The sequence below is a fragment of the Populus euphratica genome, unplaced genomic scaffold (genome assembly GCF_000495115.2).
Source record: "Populus euphratica unplaced genomic scaffold, PopEup_1.0 scaffold26.1, whole genome shotgun sequence".
Taxonomy (NCBI): domain Eukaryota; kingdom Viridiplantae; phylum Streptophyta; class Magnoliopsida; order Malpighiales; family Salicaceae; genus Populus; species Populus euphratica.
This window is the reverse complement of record NW_011499896.1, coordinates 1,236,355-1,263,026: the sequence shown is the minus strand read 5'-3', so window position 1 is coordinate 1,263,026 and position 26,672 is coordinate 1,236,355. Positions and strand designations below refer to the sequence as shown.

Here is a 26,672-nt window from a genome sequence, read left to right as displayed (position 1 = left end):
TTTAAGCCATTTCTTGTCTAATAAAAGCTAAATTCTCTAACTTGATTAAACATTAACTATATAATTAGGTCGAGAATTGAGATTTTATGTGAATTTTACTTCTGATGACTTGTTTAAAGTTTCACAAACACATGTGAGATGGTGAAATATATAACATGCAGTTTTATTATTATCAGTAAGTTGAAAAAAAATTAAACTAGTTAATATATTTTATAATTAAATCTTACTCAAGACTAATTAACCTGTAATATGTGTCAGTGGATCCTACTCAATACTCATTCAAAGACTAAATTAGCTTGGTGCATTTATTTGTTGTTACTGTACTATTAATTTATTTAATTAAAAAAATAAAAACTAATTTGATATAAAAAAAATAAGAAGGTCAAAAAAATAAAAAATTTAGAATTATTTTAAACAAAATAAATAACAATGGGGAAAATGAAAATCAAATTTGAAAGTTTAAAAATTGAAGGGGCGAGATTGAAAAAAAATACTAATTTTATAAATTATTTTAAATATTAAATGATGAATAAAAAGAAAATCATAAATTTTAGAAAATAGCCAAACAAATTCAACAAAAAAAAAAGACCCAAGATAACCCAAATTATTTAAAAATATTAGTGAGAAATTCTACAAAAAGCAAATAAGGGCTTGTTTGTAATCATGGTAGCAGTGACGGTTTAAAGTATTTTTCATTTAAAAATACATCAAAATAAAGTTTTTTAATTGTTCTTAACTCATTATTAATATCAACATATCAAAATAATCTAAAAAATATTTTTTATTTTAAGCAAAAAATATCAAAATTTTTAAAAACACCCTCTAAATAAAAATGATGGAGCCTAGCTTTCGATTGCATAAATTCTAAATGATGAAAATTTAAAAAAAAAATAATTTTATATAAAAAAAAAAAATCAAGGAAATACGAATGGACTTTATAAACTTATGCTATTATCTAAAACTTATAATTTGTGCAATATCAAGCTTGAGATCAATTAAGAAACTTAAGTATCAATTATTTTAATATTTAAAGATAAAATTAGAAAAAAATATTAATTTAAAATTTTTATCAGAGTAAATCAAAACAATAAGAATTAAATTTATATAAAAATAAACTCAACGAGGATGAAATTATAAAAATATCAATTTAAAAAAGGTCCAAAAAAACAAATGATAATAAAAATAATAGAGATCAAATTTAAACGATAAAAATAAAAGAGAATGAAATTGATTATTTTTTTCTAAAATAAAAAAACAATAGATATAAAAAGAACATAAATCAAATTTGATAGGAAAAATAAACTCACGGAGGATGAAACTATAAAAAAAATTAAAAAAATAATTACAAACAAAACAAATAACAATTAAAAAATTGATTGAATTTGATAGATAAAAAGAAAAAAAAGATGAAATTAAAAAAGAATTATAATTTTATAAATCATTCAAAATAAAATAAATATTAATAAAAAAATAAGGATCAAATGTTAGAAAAAAAATTAAAAAGACTTATCTAAAATTTTATAAAGGTCAATATGAAATTAGAGACAAAGAAATAAAAGAGGGAAAACAAATGATTTTTTGAACCAAACTAAATGCGTGTTTGGTGCATACACTAATTTATCACAAACAAAATGTTGAGAACTGTCAAACACCATTGTAAAAATGTGGTGTTTAGTTTTCGAGGAGCCCTGCACATATCAAGAAAAAAGCACGGAGAAGAGCCATTTACTGACACGTGCTATGCTAGAGAATTTAATTAATTTTATCTTGAAAAATAATAAAATAACTTAACTATTTTAAAAATATTGAAAAGATTATATTCCTTGTAATTGAAAAGTATCGTTTTTTTTTATTTCAAGGCTAAATAATTGGTTTTTTAAGTGCCATAAAACTTGAAATGACTAATCTAGCAATTAATGATTTGTAGAAAATAATTGTATCTTGGTAAAAAAGATTATTTTACCCACTATATATAATTTAAATATCTTATATCTCGATGATAATTTTATCATTATATTACTATAATAAATAATATTTTGTGTTTTGTACGGAAAATTTCCTTGTAGTTTTAGGTTTTTGTCAGTGTTAATAAATGTTACTTGGAATCTGATGAGCTGAATAAATTATACTTATGTTAAAAAATAAAAAAGTAATTGTTTAATACTTTTACTGAAATAATCAAGTCACCACGAAGCAACCGAAGTCCAAGTAATTATAGCCTGCGCCCCTGTTGGGTCATCCTAGGAGAAGCCTAATTCATGGCAACAAAGACAAGAATTGGCCTTCACTTGTTGAATCTGGACCCTCCATAGTAAAATAACACACACGTGCGCTACATCGCGAAACTGTATTTTTATCTTAAAAAATCACATGTAGATATCGTAAGTATATTTCAAATAAAATTTTAAAAAATCAACAACTTAAGTTATATCAGCCGCGTTTAGTAAATTAATTTTATTTTAATTAGATAATAAAATAATAAACAAGGATAGGATATAAACAACTCTTTTATATAAAAAAGCACATGATATCTCAAAAAAATATACATAGAAGTAAGAAACTTTATAAAAATAGACAAAAAAATACATGGAATTAAGAAACTTAATAAAATAATAAATAAGGATAGCATATAAACAACTCTTTTATATAAAAAAAACACGTGATATGTCAAAAAAAAATACATGGAAGTAAGAAATTTAATAAAAATAGATAAAAAAAGGGGCTCGAAACAAACTAAAATAGTGTGATAAATATATAACCTAGGTAATATAGGATGAGTTAACCTGGATTAACATGTAAAATCCATGATTTAGACAACGAGATCAAAATAACTTAGAAAACAAAAATCAAAGAAAAACATTTAGACAATTTTTTTCAAAAAAAACTAACGTTGAATGATTAAATCAAAAAATAACATAAATAAATAAAATGTCAATCCATATTAACTTTCCAGACCCATAAATCAAGTTATTAGACCAGAAGCATTATACATGAAAAAAATGATGAAGCATGATCCTTAACAAATTAAATGTTGAAGAATGAAAAGGGAAATAAGTTAATCACACACAAAAATCTAAAATAAAAAATGATAATTAAAAAAATAAGAATGAAAATCAAAATAAAAAATAAATTAGAGAGAAACAAAAAAATTTTAACTGAAAGATTAAATCGAAAAGAAAGATAACTATAAAAAAAATAAATGACAAGAACAAGGACCTAATTAAAAAAATAACACACTGTAAACTTAGATTGAAGAGTAAAAGTGAAAACCAATAAAACTTTTACAAAAGAGTTAAGGAAAAAAAATCAAAAATAAAAAAAAATAAATATAAAATTGAAAATAAAAATATATAAGGACTTGAAATTGAATAATTGAATTGAAGACTTTACAAAAAAAGCCAAAGGCAAAAATAAGATATTAAAAGTAAAATATCTAAGAGAAAAATAATTGCAACAAAAATAATAAAAATATTTTAAAAATAAGAATCAAATTTTAAAAAATAACAAAATATAAAGATGGATTGAATGGTGAAACTGAAAATCAATGAAACTTTTATAAAAGAGCCAATGAACAAAAAAATAATAATTGAAAAACAGAATATATGACAACTTGGATTTGAAGGATTAAACTGAAAAGAAATTAATATTTTACCAAATGATTAAGGATAGAAATAAAAAAAAAATTAAAAGAAAAAGAACTTAAATAGAAATATCCAAAAGAAAGAAGAACGATATGCAATTTTTAGAATTAAAGAAGGGAAAATACACAAATAAAAAAAGGCTCACTAACAACAAATCACTCATTCACTGATGACACACGTCACACCGTTATAAATAGAAAATTATGGCATATCTAGATATACAAAAAAGAGGTAAGATGTATTATCAGAAGACTCCATACATACTGTTTAAGATGCCCAAGCACCTCCTACACGCTGACTCGTGCAATAAAAATATCATAAATTTTTTATATTCTAAAATTAATTATTTTTTTATATCAAATGCATTTCAATAATTTAATTGTGAGTGCAAAACAAGCCTAATTATTATTATTATTATTGTTATCATTACTTACAAAACAAGCCTAATTATTATTATTATGATTATTATCATTACTTTTTCTTGTCTCTAATGGCATTTATGTCACTGCATGTTCATTAAAAAAGAAAAAAGACTATACTAACTCATGAACAAGATTAGAGTTTTTCTGGATTGAGGAATAAAATTATAAAATCATCATTATAATACACAGTGAATCTAATTGTATAGTTACTAATATTCAAATGATCCTTTCTTTTTAGTTTATTTGTTTTTTTTAATTGATAGAGTTGCAAAATTAAGCTTGAAGATAAAGAGATAAAAAAGATAGGAACCAAATAAGAAGAAAGGCCGATCAAACAACATGCAAAAAGAGAAGCCAACTAAACAATCATAGCCCAGCCGGATAACAAGCTCAATCAAACAAATAGGTCTAACTAAACAATACAAGCATAACCAAATCAGAAAGAAAAGAAGAAGAAAAGGTTAAAATTCAAAAGATGAAAAAAGGTCCAATTGAGTCTAATCCAAAATAAAAGAAAAATGGTAGCCAAAGCCAAACATAATGATGCTGGAAAGCCTACCGATCCTCTTTCATTTTCTAAAAAATTATAATTTTTGTTTTTGCAAACATGACACTCTAAACAATGTTTAAATATTGTCATAACACTTTTATGGATTCTCTATTTTGTAAATTATTAGTGCAATGCCTAACTAATTTTTCATGGTATATATTATTGATGTGAGATCTATTTGAATGTGTTGTTTCACAGGCTTAATTAGATGGATACCTACCTAAATAATATATCTTGTAGGCTAGTAATATGATTGTTCACGACAAAGTAATCATCCTTTCCCATTTACTCATCTAAGGCTAGTTACACATGTTAATTGGTGAAAGACAGTTTTACGGTGGCACATACAATATCTCCCAGCATCCAAATGACAACTTTCACGGTAATATTAGAAGCATCAAGATGTTTTTTTCTTTATTTAATGAAAGTATATTGTCAATGATCTTTTTTTTTCCTCCTTTCTCTCTTCCACCCCCTAAATTCATGTTAGCTATTTAAAAACTTAGATCTACCATCTCATTCATTAATATTTCAACTCTGGTCCTTATGTTTTTACTTGTAATTTTTGTTTTGGACTCTTTTGACAAAATTTGACTTGTTTTTAATTTCATTGTTGAATTCATAATTATGATTCATTACTTTTTATATTTGATCCTTATTTTTTTTTTCAATCCTTCCATGAACTTGATTTTTCTTTCTCATCTTCATTTTAATTCAAAATTCTAAGATGTGCTCTCATTTATTTTTTATCTTCAATTTTATCATTATTTTCTTAAACTACTATTTCTTTCATTTCTTTTATATAATAAACTATTTTTTTAATTTTATCATCTGATATTTAATTTGTTGGATTTCTATAATTTTCTTCTAAGTAGGGTGCTTTCATTTTAGTGAATAGGGTAATTGGTTTGAAAAATTAGTATGGATCAATATAATTTTTTTCATTTATTTTTTTATGGGCTAGTAATTTTCTTTAGTTTCATTTGAATCTTTAGCTAGTTTACTCAATTATTTTTTTTGGGTCATTTTTGAGATGTGTTTTTTTTTTTTTACAATCTTATAATTTAATATTATGTGATCTTAAACTCAACTTGATAATTTTTTTTTTTAATGAGTGTTTCTTTTTCACCAATTATCAGCAACATATTATCTTTTAGAATCTAGTCCATTTATTATTATATAATCAAATAAAATCATCTTACTGTACCTAGTAGAGTTTATGAGTCATTATTTTTTTTCCTTTTTAACATTCTAATAATATTTAAATATTATGTTTTTATGTTAAAAAAATTAGCTGGTTCTTGGTGAAGCGCAAGTCACCTTTTTAGTTTGAACGCAATAAAAACTAATTAATCAATTTCAATTTTTAATTAACTAATAAAAAAAGAGAAAAAGAGTGCTCACGCGTTTGCCTGTGTCGATGGTGGTGAGCTAATGCCAGCTGGCTGTCGGGAAGAGGTCCCCAGGTCCCCCGCTCTCTTGCACGTGACCCACATCCATTGCCTTCCCTCGTCACAAAACAAAAACGTTTTCTCAATCCTCATTAATTATTTTCACATACAAATAAATAAATAAATAAATAAATAAAATCACTCAAATCTTTAAAAAAAAAAAAAAAACTGCTCACATGCATCGAGCGAATTTTTTTTTTTTTAAAAAAACTGCTCACATGCATCGAGCGAATTCCTCTTATTATTTATCTCTTCTTCTCTCCCTCGCTTTCTCTCTCTATCATACACCCCCCCACCTTTAAAAAGCTATTTAAAAACATGTTTGAAATGATATATTTTTTTAAAATTATTATTATTTATTTAAAATTTATTTTAATATTTTTTATTTTTTAAATTAAATTTTAATAAATAAAAAAATATTATTTTAATATATATTTTTAAAAAACTATAATGAATAACCAAAAACGTAGTCCTCCTGTGTATCTTCAATACTTACTATAATTTTTTTTTATTTAAAAAATATGAAATAAATAAATATAAGTGTCTGTTTGTTGTATATTTCCATTTCTTTCTCTCTGACCTATTCTATTTCACTCTGGTCTATAAGAGCCTCTCTCTTGCTTTCTGTTTCTATTTATATACAAAAATAATATTTATTATTTATATCCTTCTAGAAAAAAGAAAAAGAAGAAGAAGAGAGAGAGTGATGAGTATTATTTGTTTTAAAACGAAGAGTTGAGATTCAAATGGTATTGGCTGGAGTGGCAACTGCTTCTTTCAATGCTTCGATCTGCTGGTATTACACTTCTGTCCTTTTCTTTCTCATTCTCGCTTTAGATTTGATTTCCCACCGCTATTTTTTTGCAGAATTTGATTTAGTTGGCTTTTTTATTATCATTCTAGATTTAGAATTGGATCTGATTTTTATTGATTTGATTAGGCCTGGTAGGTTACCAATTCCATTTTGCAATGCTTAGGTTTTAAGCCTAGATTGTGGCTGTTTCTGTTGATTAATCACTACTTTACTCAGGTTTAATTCATTGCGGATTCATATAATTATTTACCGTCCTTATCAATTAGGTTATTTACATTATACTGAAATATTTTTTTTTAATTTAGTTATTTGTTGATCATTGAAGGTGGAAAAAGTGCAAGGAAAATGGTGAAATTCAGTTTACTGCTTAGGTTTAAGGGTAGATTGTGGCGCTGTTTTTTTTTTTTTTCTTTTTTCAATTGCAAATTTTTTGAGTCCTTTAAGCTTGCTAGAGGAGTCTACTTCTCTATATGTCGTGCTTATTGATCAATTTAAAATGTCGTGGTTTCTGCACTTCTGTGTTGATGATAGGATGTTGTGCGTTTGCATTGTGATCTCTCTTAACTTTTTTTTTAGATTAAAGAAAAATTTGAACTGACATTATGATCTTTCTAGTTTCACATAGGGTTTTAGCTTTGCAGGACAAATGGGCTCCAGCGTAACAAAGTCAGAACAGAAGAGATTTTTGATACAGAGTTCAGTTGTGTAAGAATTATATTGTGACTGGCGAGGTCTTTTATGGGGTAAGAGGAGTGAGGGACAGAAATGGTTTTACATCCCAAATATTTAAGGACATGGAGGAGACACGAGATGATTCGGGGCCAGCAGAGCAAGGACCTTCAAATTCTGTGTGGTGGGGTTCAGACTTTATCGAGAAATTTAAATCTGTCTCTCTGCTTTCTCAAGAAGATACTTTGAGAAATAAAGAATCACATAAAAATTATGAGGAAGATGGTTTATCTTCCCAGACTGCATCACAAGTTCTCTGGAGCACTGGGATGCTTTCTGAACAAATACCAAATGGTTTCTACTCTGTCATACCGGTGAGAATTGATTTACTTTTTAATTCTTGTTCCTATTTATTTGTTGCAAGTTCTTTTGGTTGAGGAGTCCGATCTGTTCTGGAACTTCATCTTTTTGAGAGATCAATAAGTGATGTGGTTGGAAAAAAAGTTTATTTATGATTTTTTTCCTTTCTTTATACTGGTGTTTAATAATCATTGCTTTTAATTTGTGATCATTATCTTCTTATGTTCTGCTATGTTGGTTATGATTTAACTATCTGTTCTGTTTAACATTCAACTTCTTATGTTCTATTGCAAATATCCTCCTCTCCTCTTAACTAAAGAGTTAGAAGTTGCATGTTAAACGGTACTACTAGTTCTTCTGTGGTTCCATATAGTACTTCTTAACTAAAGGATCTTTTATTTCCCTCTCCACCTTATGCCTATCCCCGTCTGATGGTAGTACTCCAAAATTTCTCATTTACATGCTATCTTCTAAAGACAAGGATGGACAATATCTTGTTTTGAAGTTTTAGTCTGCATGCACTCATATGATAATTTACTCATATGATACTTATATCTTTTAATTATACACTCTCACACACATATGGAAAACCAGCATAAAAATAAACCACTACCCGAAATAGTGACCATACTAGGCCCCCCCTCGTACCACTTTCTAAGGACGGTAGTGAACCAGTACCAGTACCACATACTATAATGCACCACTTTCCAGGTATTATTGGTTCAAACAATGCTAAATGCATTTCTTCCTGGATTATTTAAATTGTTGGTATTTTCAAGGAGGACAAAATTACTTTGATGGATTGTGCCCTAACTTAGAATTGACTTTCCAGCTTGCACTCTTTGTTTGGTATCCACTTAGAGCATTTTTTTTTCACTTCATCTTTAGTTAATTTAATAACATGGATTGTTACAGGATAAAAGGCTAAAGGAGCTCTTTGTTAATATTCCAACTTTAGATGAGCTTCATTCTCTGGGAGCTGAGGGTTGCAAGGCCGATATAATTCTTGTAGATGCTAAGAAAGATAAAAAGCTATCCATGCTGAAGCAATTGATTGTGCCACTAGTAAAAGGGTTGAACTCAAATCCAGCTGCAATGATAAAAAAGATTGCCGGATTGGTAAGAACTCTTAAGTAACCTTTGTTCTATATGGATATCTCATTTGAAGTTTTCAGTTGCTCTTTTCTGTCCCTCAATTATCTTTGACCCTTTTTTTCTTTTTTCATTGTCCTTTCCAACTTTCATTTTTTTTTCATTTTTTTTAACTGTGATTTTATGTCTTGGTTATGCCGAGGAAATCGATACATATCCATAACCTATTGTCAAGACATGTTACCGATCCCTTTACATCTTGGCAAAAACTGTTTTTTCTTGGCCTATGCAGCTATGTAGGATGTTTCTCATGCATGGTGGTACAGGCTTCTCAAACCACACATGTCATTAACTATTTGCGCTGCAATGAATTTTTTTTCATAATTTACTTTAATTTTCACCATTTGACTTGTAATTAAATCATAAAATTTTAAGGTTATATTCTTTGTTTTCAAGCTAATTCAGGGATCAAATTCTTCTATGGCATTTTTGCTGATCTTCTTAATTTTTTTATTCCATTTTTAGTCAAAAAATTGCTCATATCATTTTCATTTTTCATCTCTGAACAGGTTGCTGATTTTTATAAAAGGCCAAATGTGGAAAGTCCAGCAAAAGCTGCACTAGAAGAAGCCTCCCACGTGTTAGAAAATCGAGGTGTTCAGTTGCTGGGGCAAATAAAGCAAGGTTCATGCTGTCCTAGGGCAATCTTGTTTAAAGTTTTAGCAGATTCTGTAGGTCTTGAAAGTAGACTCGTGGTGGTAAGTTTTAACTTCATCCAGTGAGTTCAACTGCTCTGCTTCATTCTTATTTAATGCCAAAAAATAGTCAAAGATGCAATTTATTGCTAATTAACATAATATCTGAAAATTTCATAATGCTTTTTTCCTCAGGGTTTACCAAATGATGGGATTGTTGAGTGTGTGGACTCATATAAACACATGTCTGTGATTGTTGTGTTGAATTCTGTGGAACTACTGGTTGATCTTATGCGGTTTCCTGGTAAGTTGATACCGCGGTCAACCAGGGCTAGTTTTATGACTCATATTTCAGCAGCCGGGGAGAGTGACTCTGCAGAAAATGATTCCTGTGATTCTCCACTTGAACCAAACAGTCCACTGTATGGTTTTGCAGAAAGAGTGGATCCTGACAGGTTAGCAAACAGCCCATCACATGACTTTTCACAAACAACGAATCTGTATAATCTGTTAATTGGAGTTCTGAAATCCTTAAGTTGCTGTGTCATATTTTCTGTGCCATAGTGCTGAAAAAGATGAAGGAAGCCTTCAAGTCCATAGGAAATTAGAGGCATCTCCAAATGTGTTAGGTCCTTCATTGCGAAATATGATGTTGCGATCTGCTACCTCTGTTGACAGAAAATTGAGGTAATAATATGTATCTTGTCCTGTGAAGATCCTTATTGCAATGTGACTTTTGTACAACACTTCTTGTTTGTCTTTTATTTTTCAAATTTTAGTTTCTTTTCTGACTTGAGAGAATACTATAGTGCAGAATGTTGTCCTTGAACTTATTCTTTTCCTTTCTCCTTCAGTTTATCACATAGTGAACCCAATATTGCAACAACCTTTTGGAGACGTAGCCGGAAAAAGGTCATCGCTGAACAGCGGACTGCTAGTTCAAGGTGTTAGCATGGTTTCCTTCAAATACTTTGTCAGTTGGTTTCTCATTTATAGGGGAGGAACATGTGTTTGGAAGTCTAATTTTTGCTTTTGTTCATGGAAAAAGAGTACTACTCTCTTATGTAGCAATTTTCAAGCCTTTAAATAGTTTTGCTGTAGGATGGTGTTTGTGAGTCCTTATATCATGCACTCTCTTGGCTCTTCTTGTTTTTGCCCCCTCCCTTCGAGGGAATGATCTCTTATCAATTAACAGCCACGGGTTAAAAGAATTCCCCCATATTTGGGCTAAGGCGTTACGGGGATTATGAACTTATTAAAAGATATTGGAATATAATCCATAATCTTCATATAGGCCTGATTGCAAGTTTCCTCACATCTGACTTTTTCAAAAGGCTTGGAATTTATTATGGCATTTGATACAATACTTGTTATTCTTATCTCGAGTAGTTTTTTTTTTTTTTTTTTGAAAATTGTGCTTAGTTTTTCTAACATTTACCCCAAATGGATTTATTGTATGAGGAATGATTAACTAGTTTAGTACAGGGTTAGGTGTTTCTAGACCACATGATTAATGTTGGGGTGCGTGTCTTTCAGCTAGCATGCTTTGATGCCTTTTCTTGCTTTATTGAAAAGCCTGTGCTCTTGGCTGCTTATTTGGAGGGAACATATCCTACGGCTTGATTTCTAGATCTAGTTTTGTTTTTTTCCTTTGAAAATTAGAAAGCATGTCGGCCGAAAATGCTGTTTTCCAAATAGTGAATAGGAGGGCATCCTCAGGTGTTTTTCAGTGGCAAAGATTAGAGGTTGGCTGCTCTAACACAACATCAGAGATTGGTTGGTTGTACCTCCACGTGTAGATTCTTAATTTTTATTTGAGTTGCCTGGTTGTCTTTCTTTTCTGTTGATTCTATTAGGAATACACAGGTTTAGGGGTTTCGTTCACATGCATTCAAATATACACATTGATTTCTCTTCACTTTGTTTCAATTGATATGATTGAAGTTGTGTTGTTTATTCATTTTCAATAGTTCTAAACGTGGTTGTTTGTGGTGTTGTCAAAGTTAAACTTTAAATTCTATTGGTGAAGTTTTAGTTGGTGTCCTCATCCAGCTTTGTTTTGCAGTCCAGAGCATCCTTCATTTCGAGGGCGTGGACGGTCCATGTTAAGTGGTGATAGACATTCAATTAGACATTACGCAGATGATGTTGCTATATCAAGGTTTGTACCTTTTCGTTCCTATTGTTTTGAACACCTAAGGAGCTTTATAATTTTATGACTTATGGATTGTATATGAGGAGTGGAAAAAGGAATATAGGCAAAGCAAAGAAAATGGATGATACGAGGAAGGGTGGAGGCTGCGTTATGCCATTGCTTTTAGCAATCTCTTTAGTCTTAAAACACACCATTAATCTCAACAAGTGTTATGCTTTATTCTCCTAGTAGCTTGTGCATGCTTTATCCACCCTTTTCTTTGTTTATGCATTTGGTAATAATGAACTATGCTCATATTGGATGTTCATTTGTAGCCACAGGTCAGAGGGTGCATCAATGTCAGAAGCTCGTAGAATGAGAAGAAGAAGTATTAGCATGACCCCGGAAATTGGTGATGATATCGTAAGGTTGATGTTTATTGCATTATGACCTGTGTTGACTTTATGATTTGATGCAACTATGCTATTATTGTGTTTATCATTTTCTAGTTGTTTCGACTTTGATTTTTGTTTTGTTACAATTGGAGTAATTTACGATGTGGTTGTAGATAAACAAATTACAATGTTGTATATACCTTGATTGAAGTAAGCTATGATGTGGTTGTGGTAAGCTTCGATCTTATGCTATGCTACCATGATTGTTGTTGTAGAAAATACAAATTAAGATATTATGCTTTCTCTTCTAATATATCTATGGAAGCTTTGATCTTATGCTATGCTACTATGATTGTTGTTGTAGAAAATACAAATTAAGATATTATGATTTCTCTTCAATTATATCTATGTAATTCTTGAATTAGTTTATCTAGAAAATGAGGATATCAAGAGCTTTTCCCAAAAAAGAATTATTCTTATTTAGATTTTCATTTTCTACTTAATTTAGGACTGTTATGGTTTTGGTGTCTATAAAAGAGCAATGATTCTATGTTCTAATCAGGATTGATAATTGAGGGTCTGTTTGGGAACTGCAAACCACGTCCCCTCAAATTCTGAATTTTTTTGGCTAATTTTTTTTTTTTTATGTTTTCAGATTGTTTTGATGTGCTGATATCAAAAATAATTTTTTAAAAATAAAAAAAATTTATTTGATGCATTTATAGGAAAAAAAACACTTTTAACTATAGCCGCTACCACAATCTAAACACACTCTAAATCTTATTGAAAAGGTGTGTCTTGTGTTTGGCAAGTAACTTTTTAGTTCCTCTCTCCCATTCTTCTTATTGCCCTTTTGGCTCCTTGGGGGAGGTTGCCTTCTATGGATTTTTGGGTAGAAAACCCAACCCAATTCACAGGTCACAGAAAGCTGGCCATGGGGCTCGTGCATGCCCCATGCTAGAAAACCCAGAAGCTAGTTTTTCCAGAGCTCTTTCATTTTGGAGCTTTTCTAGCGCTTTATTATTTGTAATTGCTATCTTAAGACTATTTTTAATCAAACACCTTTTCTCCCTTTCTAACCATCACTATAGGCTATAGCTACACTTACAACTACAACACAATCAAGCTACAACAGTAAAAACCTTATTCCAGTCTTCTTATTCTTTTTTTTTTGTTATCTTATCCCAAGCTACTTTATTTCAGTTTGGTATATGAGTTGAAGTGATTCCTTACCCTTCCATTTATTTTTCGTTCTTGTAAACTTTCATATCAAACTATACTATCACCATGGTGACAAGTGTCGAGTTGAATTCCAAATTGTTTCTTTTTTGCCCCTTGTAAAAACCAAGAATAACATATCAAAACTTAACCTTTAGGGGAAGGATGAAATTAGTGCATACTTCTATCAAGGGAATAAAAACCCTTGAGAGTTAGTTGCTTTTGAGCAAGTTTGGGAGCCATCCATCTAGCCTTTCAAACCTTGGTCATTGAATATTGGTTAGAGAAATATCCTAAAAGCACCCATAACACAAAGGTCTAGCAACAATATCCTATTCCATAACTATTGTCTTGATAAAAAGTAATTCTAGGATTTATCCGGATGTGACAAACAACATGGATAAAACTAAGTTTCTTGAGCCCTAAGGTTATAGATCTAAGCTATGAAAAAATTTAGAGAACACTCATTGTATTTTATAAAGTCTGAATTTTTATTTAGAAAATAAACTAGACATCACTATTTGTATTAGTTCTAGACCTAAAATCTTTATTGGAAAGGATTCCTAATTAAAACTTACTTAACTAACATAATCTATCTAGCATGAGAATTCTTAACTAGTAAAATTTTAATTAAATTAAATTCCTAAGCTGAGTAGGAAAAAGAATCCAAATACAACAATGTAAATAAAGACACTTCCATGTAGCAACTTCCGGGTTTTATTTGAAGGTCTTCCCATTCCTCGATCATCATGGGATTTTAACCTAATAGGAAATAGGTTCAAAATCTCTTGTCGAAATTCGTGCTTGATCCAACAATCAGATTGAAAGTTATGCTTGATTTTAACCTCCTTTTAAACTCCTTAGAACATAAAATTCTTAACCATTAATGAAATAATACAATAAACATTTTTAGACCAAGAATATTAAAGAAAGTTCCCCACGTCAATCCCCTCTACTTATAAAAAACTCGCCCTCAAGTTAATCAGCATAAATTGTCTTGAACACTCCAAAGGAATAGATACTTCAGATATAGCATTATAGCTAGCTTAATCGTGATGTAGCATGTCTTCGACATGTGAACTTCAAAATTTAATTTATAGTGTGTGCATGCTAAAGAAAAATCCATATTTAATGTTATACTTTCTAAGTCCACTTGTAGTTTCTTCCTATATTTTTTTTTGCTTTAAACTCGAGTTCATCATCATTTGCCATTGTATGTAAAGGAACACAAGATAATTTTCCATAATATCTGAATGAGAATTGCAAAAAATTACCATGTTCTCCATGATCTTATTTGTAATATCTTCATCCATGACTTAAAGATCATCGTTTGCCAAATTCTTCCCCAACTTCAGGTCAAAAGACTGAAATTGTTTGTCAGCACCCTCTTTGGTAATGTTATCTTATGATTAAATAACTATGAAATTTTGCGTTTACCAAACTCCTCCACATGGACAAGTGGTTGTCTTGGTGGAATTTTAGGAATAGGTTGAAGGTAAGGTCGGCCTGAGGTAAGTCTCTAAGCACATTCCTCTCCTTTTTGTGATTCTTGCTTGTGTCATCCATTAGACAATTTAGATCTATTGTGGCTTGATACAAGCGATCAAACACCTATCCCCAATGACCTAGTTTATGCTCCTGAACTTTGCACAACCTCCACTCCTGTATTGTGGAATGGGTTGCTATCATCTCCATCCGTCAAACATGCCAATTTGCTATAATACCAATTGATGCAGTGAATAATGTGGATAAAACTAGGGTTCTCAATCTCTAAGTTACATATCTAAGTTGTAGAGAAATTTAGAGAGAAATCTATGGTATTTTATGAAGTCTGAATAATAATATGAATTTGAATGTTTATAAAACAATATAAACATCCCTATTTATATTAGTTCTAGACATGAATCCTTTATAGGAAATGATTCATAATTAAATCTTGTCTAAATAATAGAATCCATCTAGCATTAGGATTTCTAACTAGTAAAATACTAATTAAACTAAATATCTTAAGCTAATCAGAAAAAATAATCTAAATACAACAAGGTAAATAAAGATAATCTCGCTTAGTAACTTCTGAATCTTATTTGAAGGCCTTTCTGATCTTCGATTATCATGGGATTTTAACTGTATAGGAAATAGGCCTTCATAATTTTCTATTAAGATTTCATCTCGATCCAACAATTAGATTAAAAAGTTATGTTTGATTTAGCAAACTACATCTTAAACTCTTCTTAATCTCCTCGAAACCTAAAAATCTTAATGAAATAATGCAACAAACATTATTATGCCAAGAATATTAAAGAAAGTTCCCCACATCATTTTCTCAACAAAACCACCAGGTGACTACTGTTCTTAAACTTCTCAAAATCTAAAAATCTTAACCATTAATGAAATAATGCAACAAACATTATTGTGCCAAGAATATTAAAGAAAGTTCCCCACATCATTTCCTCAACAAAATCACCAGGTGACTACCGAAAGCCTCAACCTTGGAGCTGTCAGCATGGCTTCTAGGATTAGTATTTGCTCGATTTAATTTTTTCTACAATTCAAGATTTTTAATAGTTTTTCGGAGTTCCAACTATTTCCCATCTAGTGGATCTATTTCCCATCTAGTGGATAAGCAGCCTTTACTAGGAATCTACTTCTATTTCATATTTAGTTGGTTTTCCTAATATTTATTTCTCAAACTGCTCCCAGGGATTTTAATTTTATCAGGTTTAAATTCTCCTAATTTGTACTGGCACCTTGGACATTGGAAGTTGGGTTGATATTGATTGATGAGATAAACTTTAGCAGAATTTGGTTCTTCTTTGGTTGGGTTTCTCCATTCTTTGCTTTATCCCTCTGTGTACATTGGTTATTTGGTTATCAAGTTCAATGATAAGTGCTGTTGTTCAATTAGCCTTTCATATTTCTTGACAGAATTGCCCAAGCTGCTTGGATTTGATTAATTTTGGAGAAAATGTCTTGTTCTTACATTGCAAATTAATCAATCCATCATTAACAATTTCAGGGCTGTACGTGCTATGAATGAAAGTTTGAAACAAAATCGTCTTTTGATGGAACATGGTGATGATAGGTTATTTACAAATAATTTAGGCGACAAGGACAGGGGTTCAGATCTTCAGAAAAATGTAAGTATCGATTTGGTGAAATGGATCCATATACTTATGTTTTTCTCTTTGACATAAAAACTTTTCCTTGACAAGGACAATTTGTTCTTTGTTCTCTGCTTTTGTACATGAATTTAACTGTTCTGAGGTTTGTTTGTCAATTATTGCTTGTGTTCACATGTGCACGAATGTTTTTGGGGTTTAATTGTCATTTATTCTTCTCTGGGACTATTCATGAGCATGGAGTTTGAATTCGGGCACTTCAATGGCCAAGCATTGTAGCCTGGACAAATAGCTTCATCAAACCAAGTAGATCTTATGGCCTTGTCTGTCCCACTTTGATGGATCATTATCCTTTCAGTCAGAGCACATAGCAGCTCTTGTGTTAGTCCGTTGACATATCAATATTGCCATGATACCATGCCCAAGTCTACATTGTCATCTAAAAAAATCTGGCATATGGAACAGCGTTTAGATTTGCTAAAATATTATGCGTCATATAGATGTGATACCATGGATTGAACTTGGGCTTTTCCACCACTAACATTCTAAGTTGCTGGATTCTAGTCATATCATAAATTTCATCCTAACTAGGGTTCTGTGCATGCCTAGGAAGATCCATTGTTATACCTTTTCCCTTACTGTTTTTTCTTCATGGTAAGTTCCATGTGTTAGTTTGGTTATAAGAGGAGGTTAGGTTGAAAATTAGTCTCTTCCACATGCATAATTTGGCCTGTGTCATTGAACCACATTTGTAATCATCCTCCTAGCATTCTCAGTGCTAATTAATCAATTTGCGCATGGGATAGGTATCAAATTTCAGTCTTGATGGTCATGATGAAATATCTGGTGGAAGTTCTGCTTTATATACCCTTGAAAGGAACTGCTTAAATTCCCAGAAGGCAATCTCATTACCATCATCTCCCCATGAGTATAGAAGTCAAACTTCCGAGAGGAGTGGACCTTCAGGCTTTGTAGCAGATGATCAATTGGTTTCAACATGGAATAAAGTTCTTGAATCTCCCTTGTTCCATAATAACCCCCCACTACCTTTCCAGGAATGGCATATTGATTTCTCAGAACTAACTGTTGGAACTCGTGTTGGGATTGGTAAGCATCACTACCTATAATTTTCAGCCCTGTTGTTGCCTTGAATTTTGTTTGTCAGTGCTGCAGTACACATTTACCTATTCCAGTTTTATATCTTTCAAAAACGAGTTACAATTTTGTAATCCTCCAAAAGTACTTGGTGAAACGGTGCTGTCTCTTTTTGTAATTGCAGTGATAGCACACAATTTGCTTGGATTGAAGGATCCAATGTACTGTTGGCTGTCTAAAATCTTAAAAAATATTTTTGTATAGAAAGAAAGGAACAGGCGACACACATTGCATGAATTTGAAATATTAATTTACTAAAAAAAACTCTCAAGTATTGTGATAGTGTCCTAATCTTTGGATTGTTGCCATGTAGTTTTATCATGAATTCCTACCTTTTGATTTATTGTTTCCTTAGGATAAATTTCTCTGTGGTTGAGTTTTGTTTTGCTACCTATGCTAATGACTTGAGAATCTTCTCTTCTGTTCTTGTTTTATTTTTTCTTTGATAAATTGAAATGGAATGGTTAGATTCATTGATGTTTTCAATGATGTACGAGTTATGTGATTGTTATCTCTCCTTTAAACTTCCATACACTGCTGGAAAATGACCTTGGTTGAAGTTTCACTGGATATCCTCATAAACTGCCAATCTGATTTAAAGATTTGACATCAATCCAAGTACCATTCCTGAAACCATTGCATCTTCTGTTTTCTATTTCTTTGGGTGGTGTTTTATTGCAAGGAAATCATAACCAGTGTTTGCTCAAGCTGTTGGCAGCGGGCATTTTGTTCATTTTACTAGTAATGGGTGATTGCTCCTGCTATCTACTAGTGTACCCTTGAATTCATGGTTCATCTTCGAATTCGTTTCTCATTTTTTGTCTTTCAGAATTTAATGTACAGATGCATGCTCACATGAAGAGTCTGATGCCCCCTCACTCTGCAAACTCCCTAGGAGGATGTAGAAAACAGAGTTAAAATAAAAAAAGGGTTATCCAAACTGTATATTTAGCTTGAACTAAAGATAAGAGCTGTAGCTCAGCTGAATATACTGTGGTGAAGAAAGTTTTACTGTTGCCTACCTTAAAATTAGAACATATCTGATGGGAGGAATCATGCAAACTTATCTTGCAACCATTTTACATACAAAATTAGAGCCTTATCCTTCCCATCTCCCTCTCATCCTCTCCTCTCATCTTGCAACCATCAAAATGTTGTATTCTAAATTGATAATTTAAGCAACATCATGCAATAAGGAAAATAAAATAAATAGTTTGTTTGATGCATACTCATTATATGTAAAATGGTTTAGTGATTTTAGCTATCTTGATTATATATAGGGTTTTTCGGTGAAGTATTCCGTGGCATATGGAACGGTACAGAAGTTGCAGTCAAGGTTTTTCTCGAGCAAGATCTAACTGCTGAAAACATGGAAGACTTCTGCAATGAGATATCAATTCTTAGGTCTCTTCTTATTGATATGTGTATTGCTTTAATTTTATCCCACTCATATTTCTGACTTTGTCCTCTCTGATTTTGTGCATGCAATTTCTTCCAGCCGTCTTCGACATCCTAATGGTATTCTCCTTACCTTCTAATTTCCAAGTTGCATCTTTTATATTTCGCTTGTCTAAGATTGCTGTATGTGATGGCCTGCTTGTGTAACTTGTAACCATGAATTTAACAAGAGCTAGCTCATCAAAGAAAAAACAGGAGAGATCGTGTTGCTGTTGTTGTTTAGTTGATGGCAAGTGTTTTACCTGCTTTTCTGATGGAGAATGAGACAGATTTTCATGATTCTTGTCATAGGAAAATTGGAGATTATATTTCATTTTTTAGCATTTCTTAATTGAAAAATCTAGTTATTTTAGGCTATCATAATTTTTTAAATTATTTGAGGATTTTACTAGGGTAAGCTACAAAATTACTCTGTACCTATTACCTTTTTCACAATGATACCCTTGACCAATTTGGGCAATCAATTTTGCTCTTAACATTACTTTTAACAATGTCAACCTTCCATCTAGTCTTGCCTAAAAACAATTAACAGAACTGTCAAATAACTTCCATGCCTTGCATGCATTTCATTTAGCAAAAAATGGAGGGGGAAAATGTCCAAAGTCCCCAAATTCACCCTAATATTCCAAAACTCACGCATCTAACAGTTTGATATTAGGGTGAATTTGCATTGCATGAGTTACAGTTTGATATTAGGGTGAATTTGCATTGCATGAGTTATTTGATGACTCTGTTAACTATTTTTAAGAGAGATTTGACAATCATGTTTAACAGTAGCTGCATGATTATTGAGAGTTGTATTCTGTTTTCTTTCTATTGCTATCATTCTCTCTCTCTCTTCCCATCTCCCCTTCCTCTACTTTGCAGCCCCTTTCTCTTATTCAAATTCTACATCATTATGATATCAGAGCAAAAATTCTGTCCAAATCCTTAAAATTACTCCCTCAATTCAAACACATCTAATAATACTACTAATAAAAGCCACTAAAAGAAGGGCAGGTCACAGAAACTGTACTGTGTCTGCCTGTGCCCAACTCATTTTTGGTACTCAGGTTTCCTTCTGTTCACTAAAAAAAGAAAAAATATATTGGGAACAACATCTCTGTTGCTCGCTGTTATTCTGCTGGCTGCAATTCAGTTTCTCATTTGGTCATCAAGTTTTGCTTTTAGGATATTTGTACTGACCGCATCTTCACGCCTTCTTAACCTCATTTCTGTTCATTGATCTACACCTGCCTGGGCTTTTTGTGATCTCATAGCTGCTGGTTTTGCCCTTTTTGAATTTTCCAACTTGATCTCTATAGCACTGATGATTGAATGTTGAGTATGGTTTTTGCTCTGAATGAAGCTGGTGATTTGAAATTCAGTATGTTCAGTAGCTTGCGTTTAGTTTGACTTTGTTTATGTGAAAAGAACAGAAATATCTGTGGAAATCTATTAGTAAAATAAGTGGTAGATTGATGTATGATGAAAAAAGAGATGTAACTTTGGTATTAGAGCCCAGCCTTGTCCAAACTCATAACTTGAATTTTTTAATCATCAAATCATTTGGAAACTCATAAACAGGTTCAGGAACTTGACTTCATTATTCAAGAAGTTAATTTCATAATACAATTGAACTTTTAGGTTGGGTTTGAGACCCAACAATTTTAATGGAATAAAGACTCAAACTTAAAGTTTTGGAGTGCAGAATTGAAATGCTTCAAAACTCGTGCTTAAGTTTTTTCTGTAAAGAGGAGAATGTTGGATAATGAATGGAAGATTTATAAGAATATTTACTCTAGGAAAGTAGGAGACTTGTTCTTTTTTGTTGTATGGTGTATGGTAAATTCCCAAACAAAATTTTGTTCCATTTTGTTCGCATGCTATTAGGTGGATCATCTTATTCAGGTTATTATGATATTTGTTTTATATAAAAAAAGGTCATTATGATATTTAGTATTCATTATACATTTTATTTTGTTTGGACTTTATTGTATTTTCTTTATTGTTTTAGGGTTTAACTAGGTTTAGGTGCTGTGTAAAGGCACTAATCTACTATTTTGAGGTTGTTGAAGGTTATTGAGAGCTGAAACTTCTGTCGTCTCCCTTTTGCTTTCTTCTTCGCTTTTATCTCTCTCTTTCTCTATTTCCTCTGCCATTTCTTCCCTCCTTTCTTTATTAGTTCCTTTACTCTCTTTCTTATATTTTGTTTTGTTTCTTGACGAATTCTGAATCAACTGATGTTCGTTATTGCAGTTATCTTATTTTTGGGTGCTTGCACAAAGCCTCCACACTTATCGATGGTTACTGAATACATGGAGATGGGGTCCTTGTATTATTTGATCCACTCGAGTGGTCAGAAGAAGAAGCTTAGCTGGCGGAGGAGGCTAAAAATGTTGCGGGATATATGCAGGTGTGTTTGTCTTGTCCTAATATATGAAATTCATTTGTGGATGGGCATTTTTACAAAATTTACATTTTTGAGGGACTAACTTTGAAACTAGTGGTGCTATTAACTAAACCATTTTCTTTAAGGCTAAGTTCTCTATTTTTCATGGCACATTTTTAAGATATAATATATGCCTAACATCTCTCCTGGAGTGTAATGAGTAGAGGTAGAGAACACGCTGCTTTCTTTACAGATGAGAAACTTGACATGATTGTGAAAGGTTGATTGTTGAAACGCCCCAAAGGATACAAATAGGCTACTTAAACCAAGAGATGCTTTTAAATGATTCTATATGTAGTTATCTGATAATGAGAGCACATATATGTTATTGCTAATTATTTTTGAAACTCCTATCTGGCCATGATTTGGCTGGTACTTATTATCATCATTGAAGCTTGTGTGTGCTGGGCAACTTAATAGTTGATTAAAAAAATGGCGAGTGCTTTAGCTACTAGTTCCAGTAGCATTTGACGTAGCTACACAGGCAATTTAAATTACAAGTTGGCATTCAGCTCTGTTCTGATCTGATCGTAATCTTTTATTCTTCTGTTTGTCACTAAGGGGGTTGATGTGCATACATCGAATGAAGATAGTTCATCGGGATCTTAAAAGTGCAAATTGCCTCGTGAATAAGCATATGACAATCAAGATCTGTGATTTTGGACTCTCCAGAGTAATGACAGACATACCAATTAGGGACTCCTCATCTGCTGGAACTCCTGAATGGATGGCACCGGAACTTATCCGTAATGAACCTGTCACTGAAAAATGTGATATTTTCAGCCTTGGGGTGATAATGTGGGAGCTCTGCACACTAAGTAGGCCATGGGAAGGTGTACCCCCAAAGAGGGTATGCTTACGCGCTTTTATTTCACTTTTGAATCTCATGTTTTTCTCTCTGAGGCGTTTGCATGGTTGTACAATATTGTTCCATCAGGGACCTTTACTCAATGACTTGTTTGAGTTATGTTTTTTTTTTTAAATTATTCTCTAGATTTATCGTTTACGCCCTGCTCTTTCAATCACAACATTCTTTTTTTTTTAGCTCGAAGACATTTTGTTTTCTGTACTTGTGCAATTTGACCGTTGTGGCTCTTTTGCTTTATGTTGTCTAGGTAGTTGATGCTGTTGCTAATGAGGGATCCCGTTTGGAGATTCCAGAAGGTCCACTGGGCAGGCTAATATCGGGTAACCATCTGTTGTGACAGGCAAATAAAGATTGTTAAAAATTAATGTCACTTTTTTGCATTAGCCCCATAATCAGGGACGATCCCAGACTTGGGTGCTTGGGAGGACCAGAATGTAAAATCTCTATTCTTTGGTGGCCATTTCATTACGACTTTTTGAAACGTTTCTAAGAATAAGGGGGATTTTGAATCTTCTTGAAACTCTGGCCTTGGTCCCCCCGTTAGATTCGTCCCTGCCCATAGCATGTTCTTGGGGATTTTGAATCTTAAACTTTGGCCTCCCATGAGATTCGTCCCTGCCCATAGCATGCTTTTTTGCATGCGATAATTGGCTTTGAAGATTACTTTCACCTCGTCTTTTTCTCTACATGCGATCATTGGCCGTGAATTCGTTCTATTAATCCTTTTTCTTGGGATACTGTGCTGGGGTCTGGAAGTGTACAAAACTAACGCCTTAATTCTCTCTGATTGCAGATTGTTGGGCAGAACCGGATTTACGGCCAAGCTGCGGAGAGATTCTCACTCGCTTGCTCGATTGCGAGTACACACCTTGCTGATACAGTCCCTTTCTTGTATACAGACAATGGTAGAGACGTTGCAATGTTCTCGGCTTAGTGGCAGCCTCATAATTTTTCCAATCATTGTGAAAACATGAAATTCTTCAATTTTCACTGGGACAAACTCCAATCATTTCGTGTAATCAAACTGGGAGAGAAATGGAAAAGAAAAAAAAAGTTTCAATTGCGGTTGACAAGAATGAAGAGATTCAATTTTAAGTTTGTGGAAATTGCCTGTGACATGCTGCTCCTTTCAATGACTCTAGAAAAAGAAATGATTTAAAAGATGGAGACCGTATCTGGGATAGATTTACCAAAAAAAACAAAAAAGGGTGGGATTTTATATCCATGATGTTTTGGGTTCCATGCTTGCCGATGAGATTTTATATCAGGTGTGCCCATCAAAGGCAATTTAAGTTCGGATTTCTTCCTCGGTTATAGAAGAAACGGGGAAAAAAAAAAAACTCAGATCAGCTGATTCATGAATTTCCATGAAAAAGAAAAAAAAAAAAACCCCAGACCAGCTGATTAATGATTGGCCACAAAAAAAAAAAAAAAATCAGAACAGCTGATTCATGAATTGCCATGAAAAGAAACAAAGAAAAAGAAAAAACCGCAGAGGTCTTTTATTATCATGCTTCTAATGAACAAGTAGCGGTAACCATCTGGTTTCAGTCGAGGATCTGACGCCCGTTCAATGCATCTTCAAAACGACTGCATGAACCAACTCTCATCTCAGTGCACGTGTCATTCTCTGGTGCTGGATAATAGTCTTCCCTCAGCTGCACATCTCTCAGATTGGGGATTCTCAGGAGGAACATGATGAAATGCTCATGAGCTGTTCCATGTATGAAAAGCTTCCTCATTGCAAGACATTCTGCAAGCAACCCTGCTCCTGGGAGTGACAGGCTCCTTTGATTTACGTCCCGATCTTGTGGTGGCCAATAATCAAGCTCATATAGGCTTAAATTCCCGATCCCATTCAAGAAAAACCTCTCCCACAGGCTCAAATCCATTTGCCCAGATGGCGCAGTTAATGCAAAACCTATTGTATCACTACAATCCAACTGCATCTTTGACAGTCGAGGATAATAAACAAGGCAGCTTAATCCAAATTCACTCTTTGATGGTTTGTGCCCAGTTCTGCAGTCTCCCTCGACCTTTATCCTGATTTCCTCCAAATTAGGACAATCATACAGGCCAGCCGTTGGCAATGGAGTCAAAAGCACACCGGCACCAATCCATAGAGAAAGGTACTTGAGCCTGTCCCAAGACTTGCTAAACATTCCATTTCCATTGCTTTGCATACAGGAGGATGAAGAATCAGGATCCGAAGAATACTTGCTCTTCTTCCTTTTGCTGCCATACTCGTGCTCGCCACTTTGACAAAGGCCTTCGTTGAGATCAAAACAGAGGATACCGCCATCCTCTTCCAAGCCTTTCCAGACACAATCAAAGTGTAGCCTTTCAATTCGACCCTGAATAGGCTCAAGAGATCGCAGAGACGCTACCGCGTCAAGGTTCTTGCAACAAGATATCTTGACCTCAATCAGAGTCTTATGGAGCAATGAAGCCAATGTCCTCATTCCCTTCATTGTAATCTTCTTGCAACCCTCGACTTCAAACCTCGCCAAATTACAGCATCCTCTACCAATCTCAATCAACCCCATGTTCGTCAAATCTGCAGAATTCTTTATGGTCAAGGAAACCAGGCCAGAACACAAGGCAACCCCATCAAGCTGGGACTCAATGGCCATACAGATCCCATGAAACTGCCCCAATTTAAGCAGCTTCAACTCAGGACACTTCGAATGAAGCGCTTCCAAAGCCAAAGCACTATCCCTTACATTGTGGTAAAAATCTAGAACCAACTCTTGTAAAAGAGGAAGGCCAGTAAAGAAGTCCACCAGCCCCACTTTAGTAATCCTTGCATCCTCCCTTGTGTACCCATCATCTTCAGGGTCCCCTCTGGTGCTCCCCAAGGAAGCCATGTCAACAAGATGCAAAACCCTTAATCTTGGACAGTTAGCAGCAATCGCTAGCAAGGTCTCGTCACCAACACATCCAAAGTAACTTGGATCGAAAATACAAACAAGAAGGAGCCTGGTTAGACTAGGACAAGCTGCCGTGATTGCCTGAATCTCCTCAGACTTAAAACCATCAGTCAAAGAAAAAGTTAAGAGATCCAAGCATGTCAAGGCCTTGGACACAGCGGGAAAGGCTTGCAAAACAGGAGGGATATCCTCAGTCCAGTAATAAAAACTGGAAAGGTCGATGCTCCTAAGAGCCTGGCAGTGCTCAAACAGAGGGGCTACATCATTTCCAAGGTGAGGGGACGAGGAGCGTTGATGCCAACGGATGAGCTTGACATGGCTCAGATTAGGCCACTGAGGGAGGAGGATGTGAAGAGTGGAGGGAGATCGAGCATAAACGGTGAGGGAGGTGACTAGAGGGAAGGCCAGACGGAGGCGGTAGGCGAGGAGAAAAGGGTCGGAGGAGGCGGTGGATAGGAGATCAGAACGGCCCCAAGGAGAGAGCAAAGAGAGGTCGAGGTGAGTCACCGATCTGAAACAGGTAGGGATCATGTAGATATCACGCGCTTTGCCACGGAGAGTGAGGGAGGTGCGGGTGGATCTCTCTAGAGCTAGAAATTTCCTGTTAACCAGGGAGAGTGAGTTTCGGGTTCGTGTGTCAGAGACTGCTGAAAAAATGATTGACAAAATCACATCCGGCAGATCGTTCATGGTAGCAGCCATAGCCATACTGGAACTGGCCATCCTAACTATTCAACTTTTTTTTTTTTCTTTTGCTTTTTATCTGGTGGTGGCTTTTTGTTACATCTTCCAAGTTTCAGGATTGGTTTGATAGAGAGAAGACAGAAAAAAGATGGGTCCTTGGAAAGGATGAAGACAGAAGAAAATAAAGAGAGACAGAGACTGAGAGAGAGCACCCACACGGGGCAAGTACTGTAGTATAGTCATCGTGGTCCTAGTTCTTTTCTTTATTTGGGGAATGGATGAGAGAACACGAAGAGTGATAACGGACATATTTTTTCTATTTGAAAAAAAAAAAGAAGATAATTTTATTTTTAATAAATTTTATTTTTTTTAATTTGAATTTTATTTTTATAAAAAAATTAGTTAGCAACATGTAAATTTATAATGTATGTTCATACATCCTTAAAATTGTAATTAAAATAAAATATAATTTCAACTTTACCTTATTATATTTGTGTTTAGAGATGGATTTGAAATGTTGTTTTGTTATTTTTTAATTTTTTAATTTTAAATTAATTTTTATATATTAATATCAAAAATAAAATTT

The 26,672-nt window shown here is 33.0% G+C and overlaps 2 protein-coding genes across 6 annotated transcripts; one reads left to right on the top strand and one right to left on the bottom strand.

The window, feature by feature from the left end:
* The first annotated feature begins 6,615 nt into the window (after nucleotides 1–6,615).
* LOC105132124 (serine/threonine-protein kinase EDR1-like) lies at nucleotides 6,616–23,548 on the top strand. Of its 5 annotated transcripts, none has more exons than XM_011035439.1 (17): nucleotides 6,618–6,860; nucleotides 7,520–7,921; nucleotides 8,823–9,026; nucleotides 9,569–9,757; nucleotides 9,890–10,149; nucleotides 10,259–10,381; nucleotides 10,549–10,638; nucleotides 11,760–11,855; nucleotides 12,164–12,256; nucleotides 16,458–16,578; nucleotides 17,367–17,667; nucleotides 18,996–19,119; nucleotides 19,214–19,233; nucleotides 21,412–21,568; nucleotides 22,166–22,454; nucleotides 22,720–22,792; nucleotides 23,266–23,548. In XM_011035439.1, the coding sequence occupies exons 2-17, from the start codon at nucleotides 7,673–7,675 to the stop codon at nucleotides 23,346–23,348; spliced, it is 2,472 nt and encodes an 823-aa protein (XP_011033741.1). In that variant the 5' UTR covers nucleotides 6,618–6,860; nucleotides 7,520–7,672; the 3' UTR covers nucleotides 23,349–23,548. The 5 variants fall into 5 exon arrangements, with proteins under 5 accessions (XP_011033745.1, XP_011033741.1, XP_011033742.1 ...); XM_011035440.1 differs by having other exon boundaries at nucleotides 7,512–7,921; XM_011035442.1 differs by having other exon boundaries at nucleotides 7,494–7,921; nucleotides 12,170–12,256.
* A 397-nt stretch (nucleotides 23,549–23,945) lies between these two features.
* On the bottom strand, nucleotides 23,946–26,417 carry MAX2 (RNI-like superfamily protein). The gene has a single exon (XM_011035437.1). The coding sequence runs from the start codon at nucleotides 26,123–26,125 to the stop codon at nucleotides 24,020–24,022; it is 2,106 nt and encodes a 701-aa protein (XP_011033739.1). The 5' UTR covers nucleotides 26,126–26,417; the 3' UTR covers nucleotides 23,946–24,019.
* Between the last annotated feature and the right edge of the window lie 255 nt (nucleotides 26,418–26,672).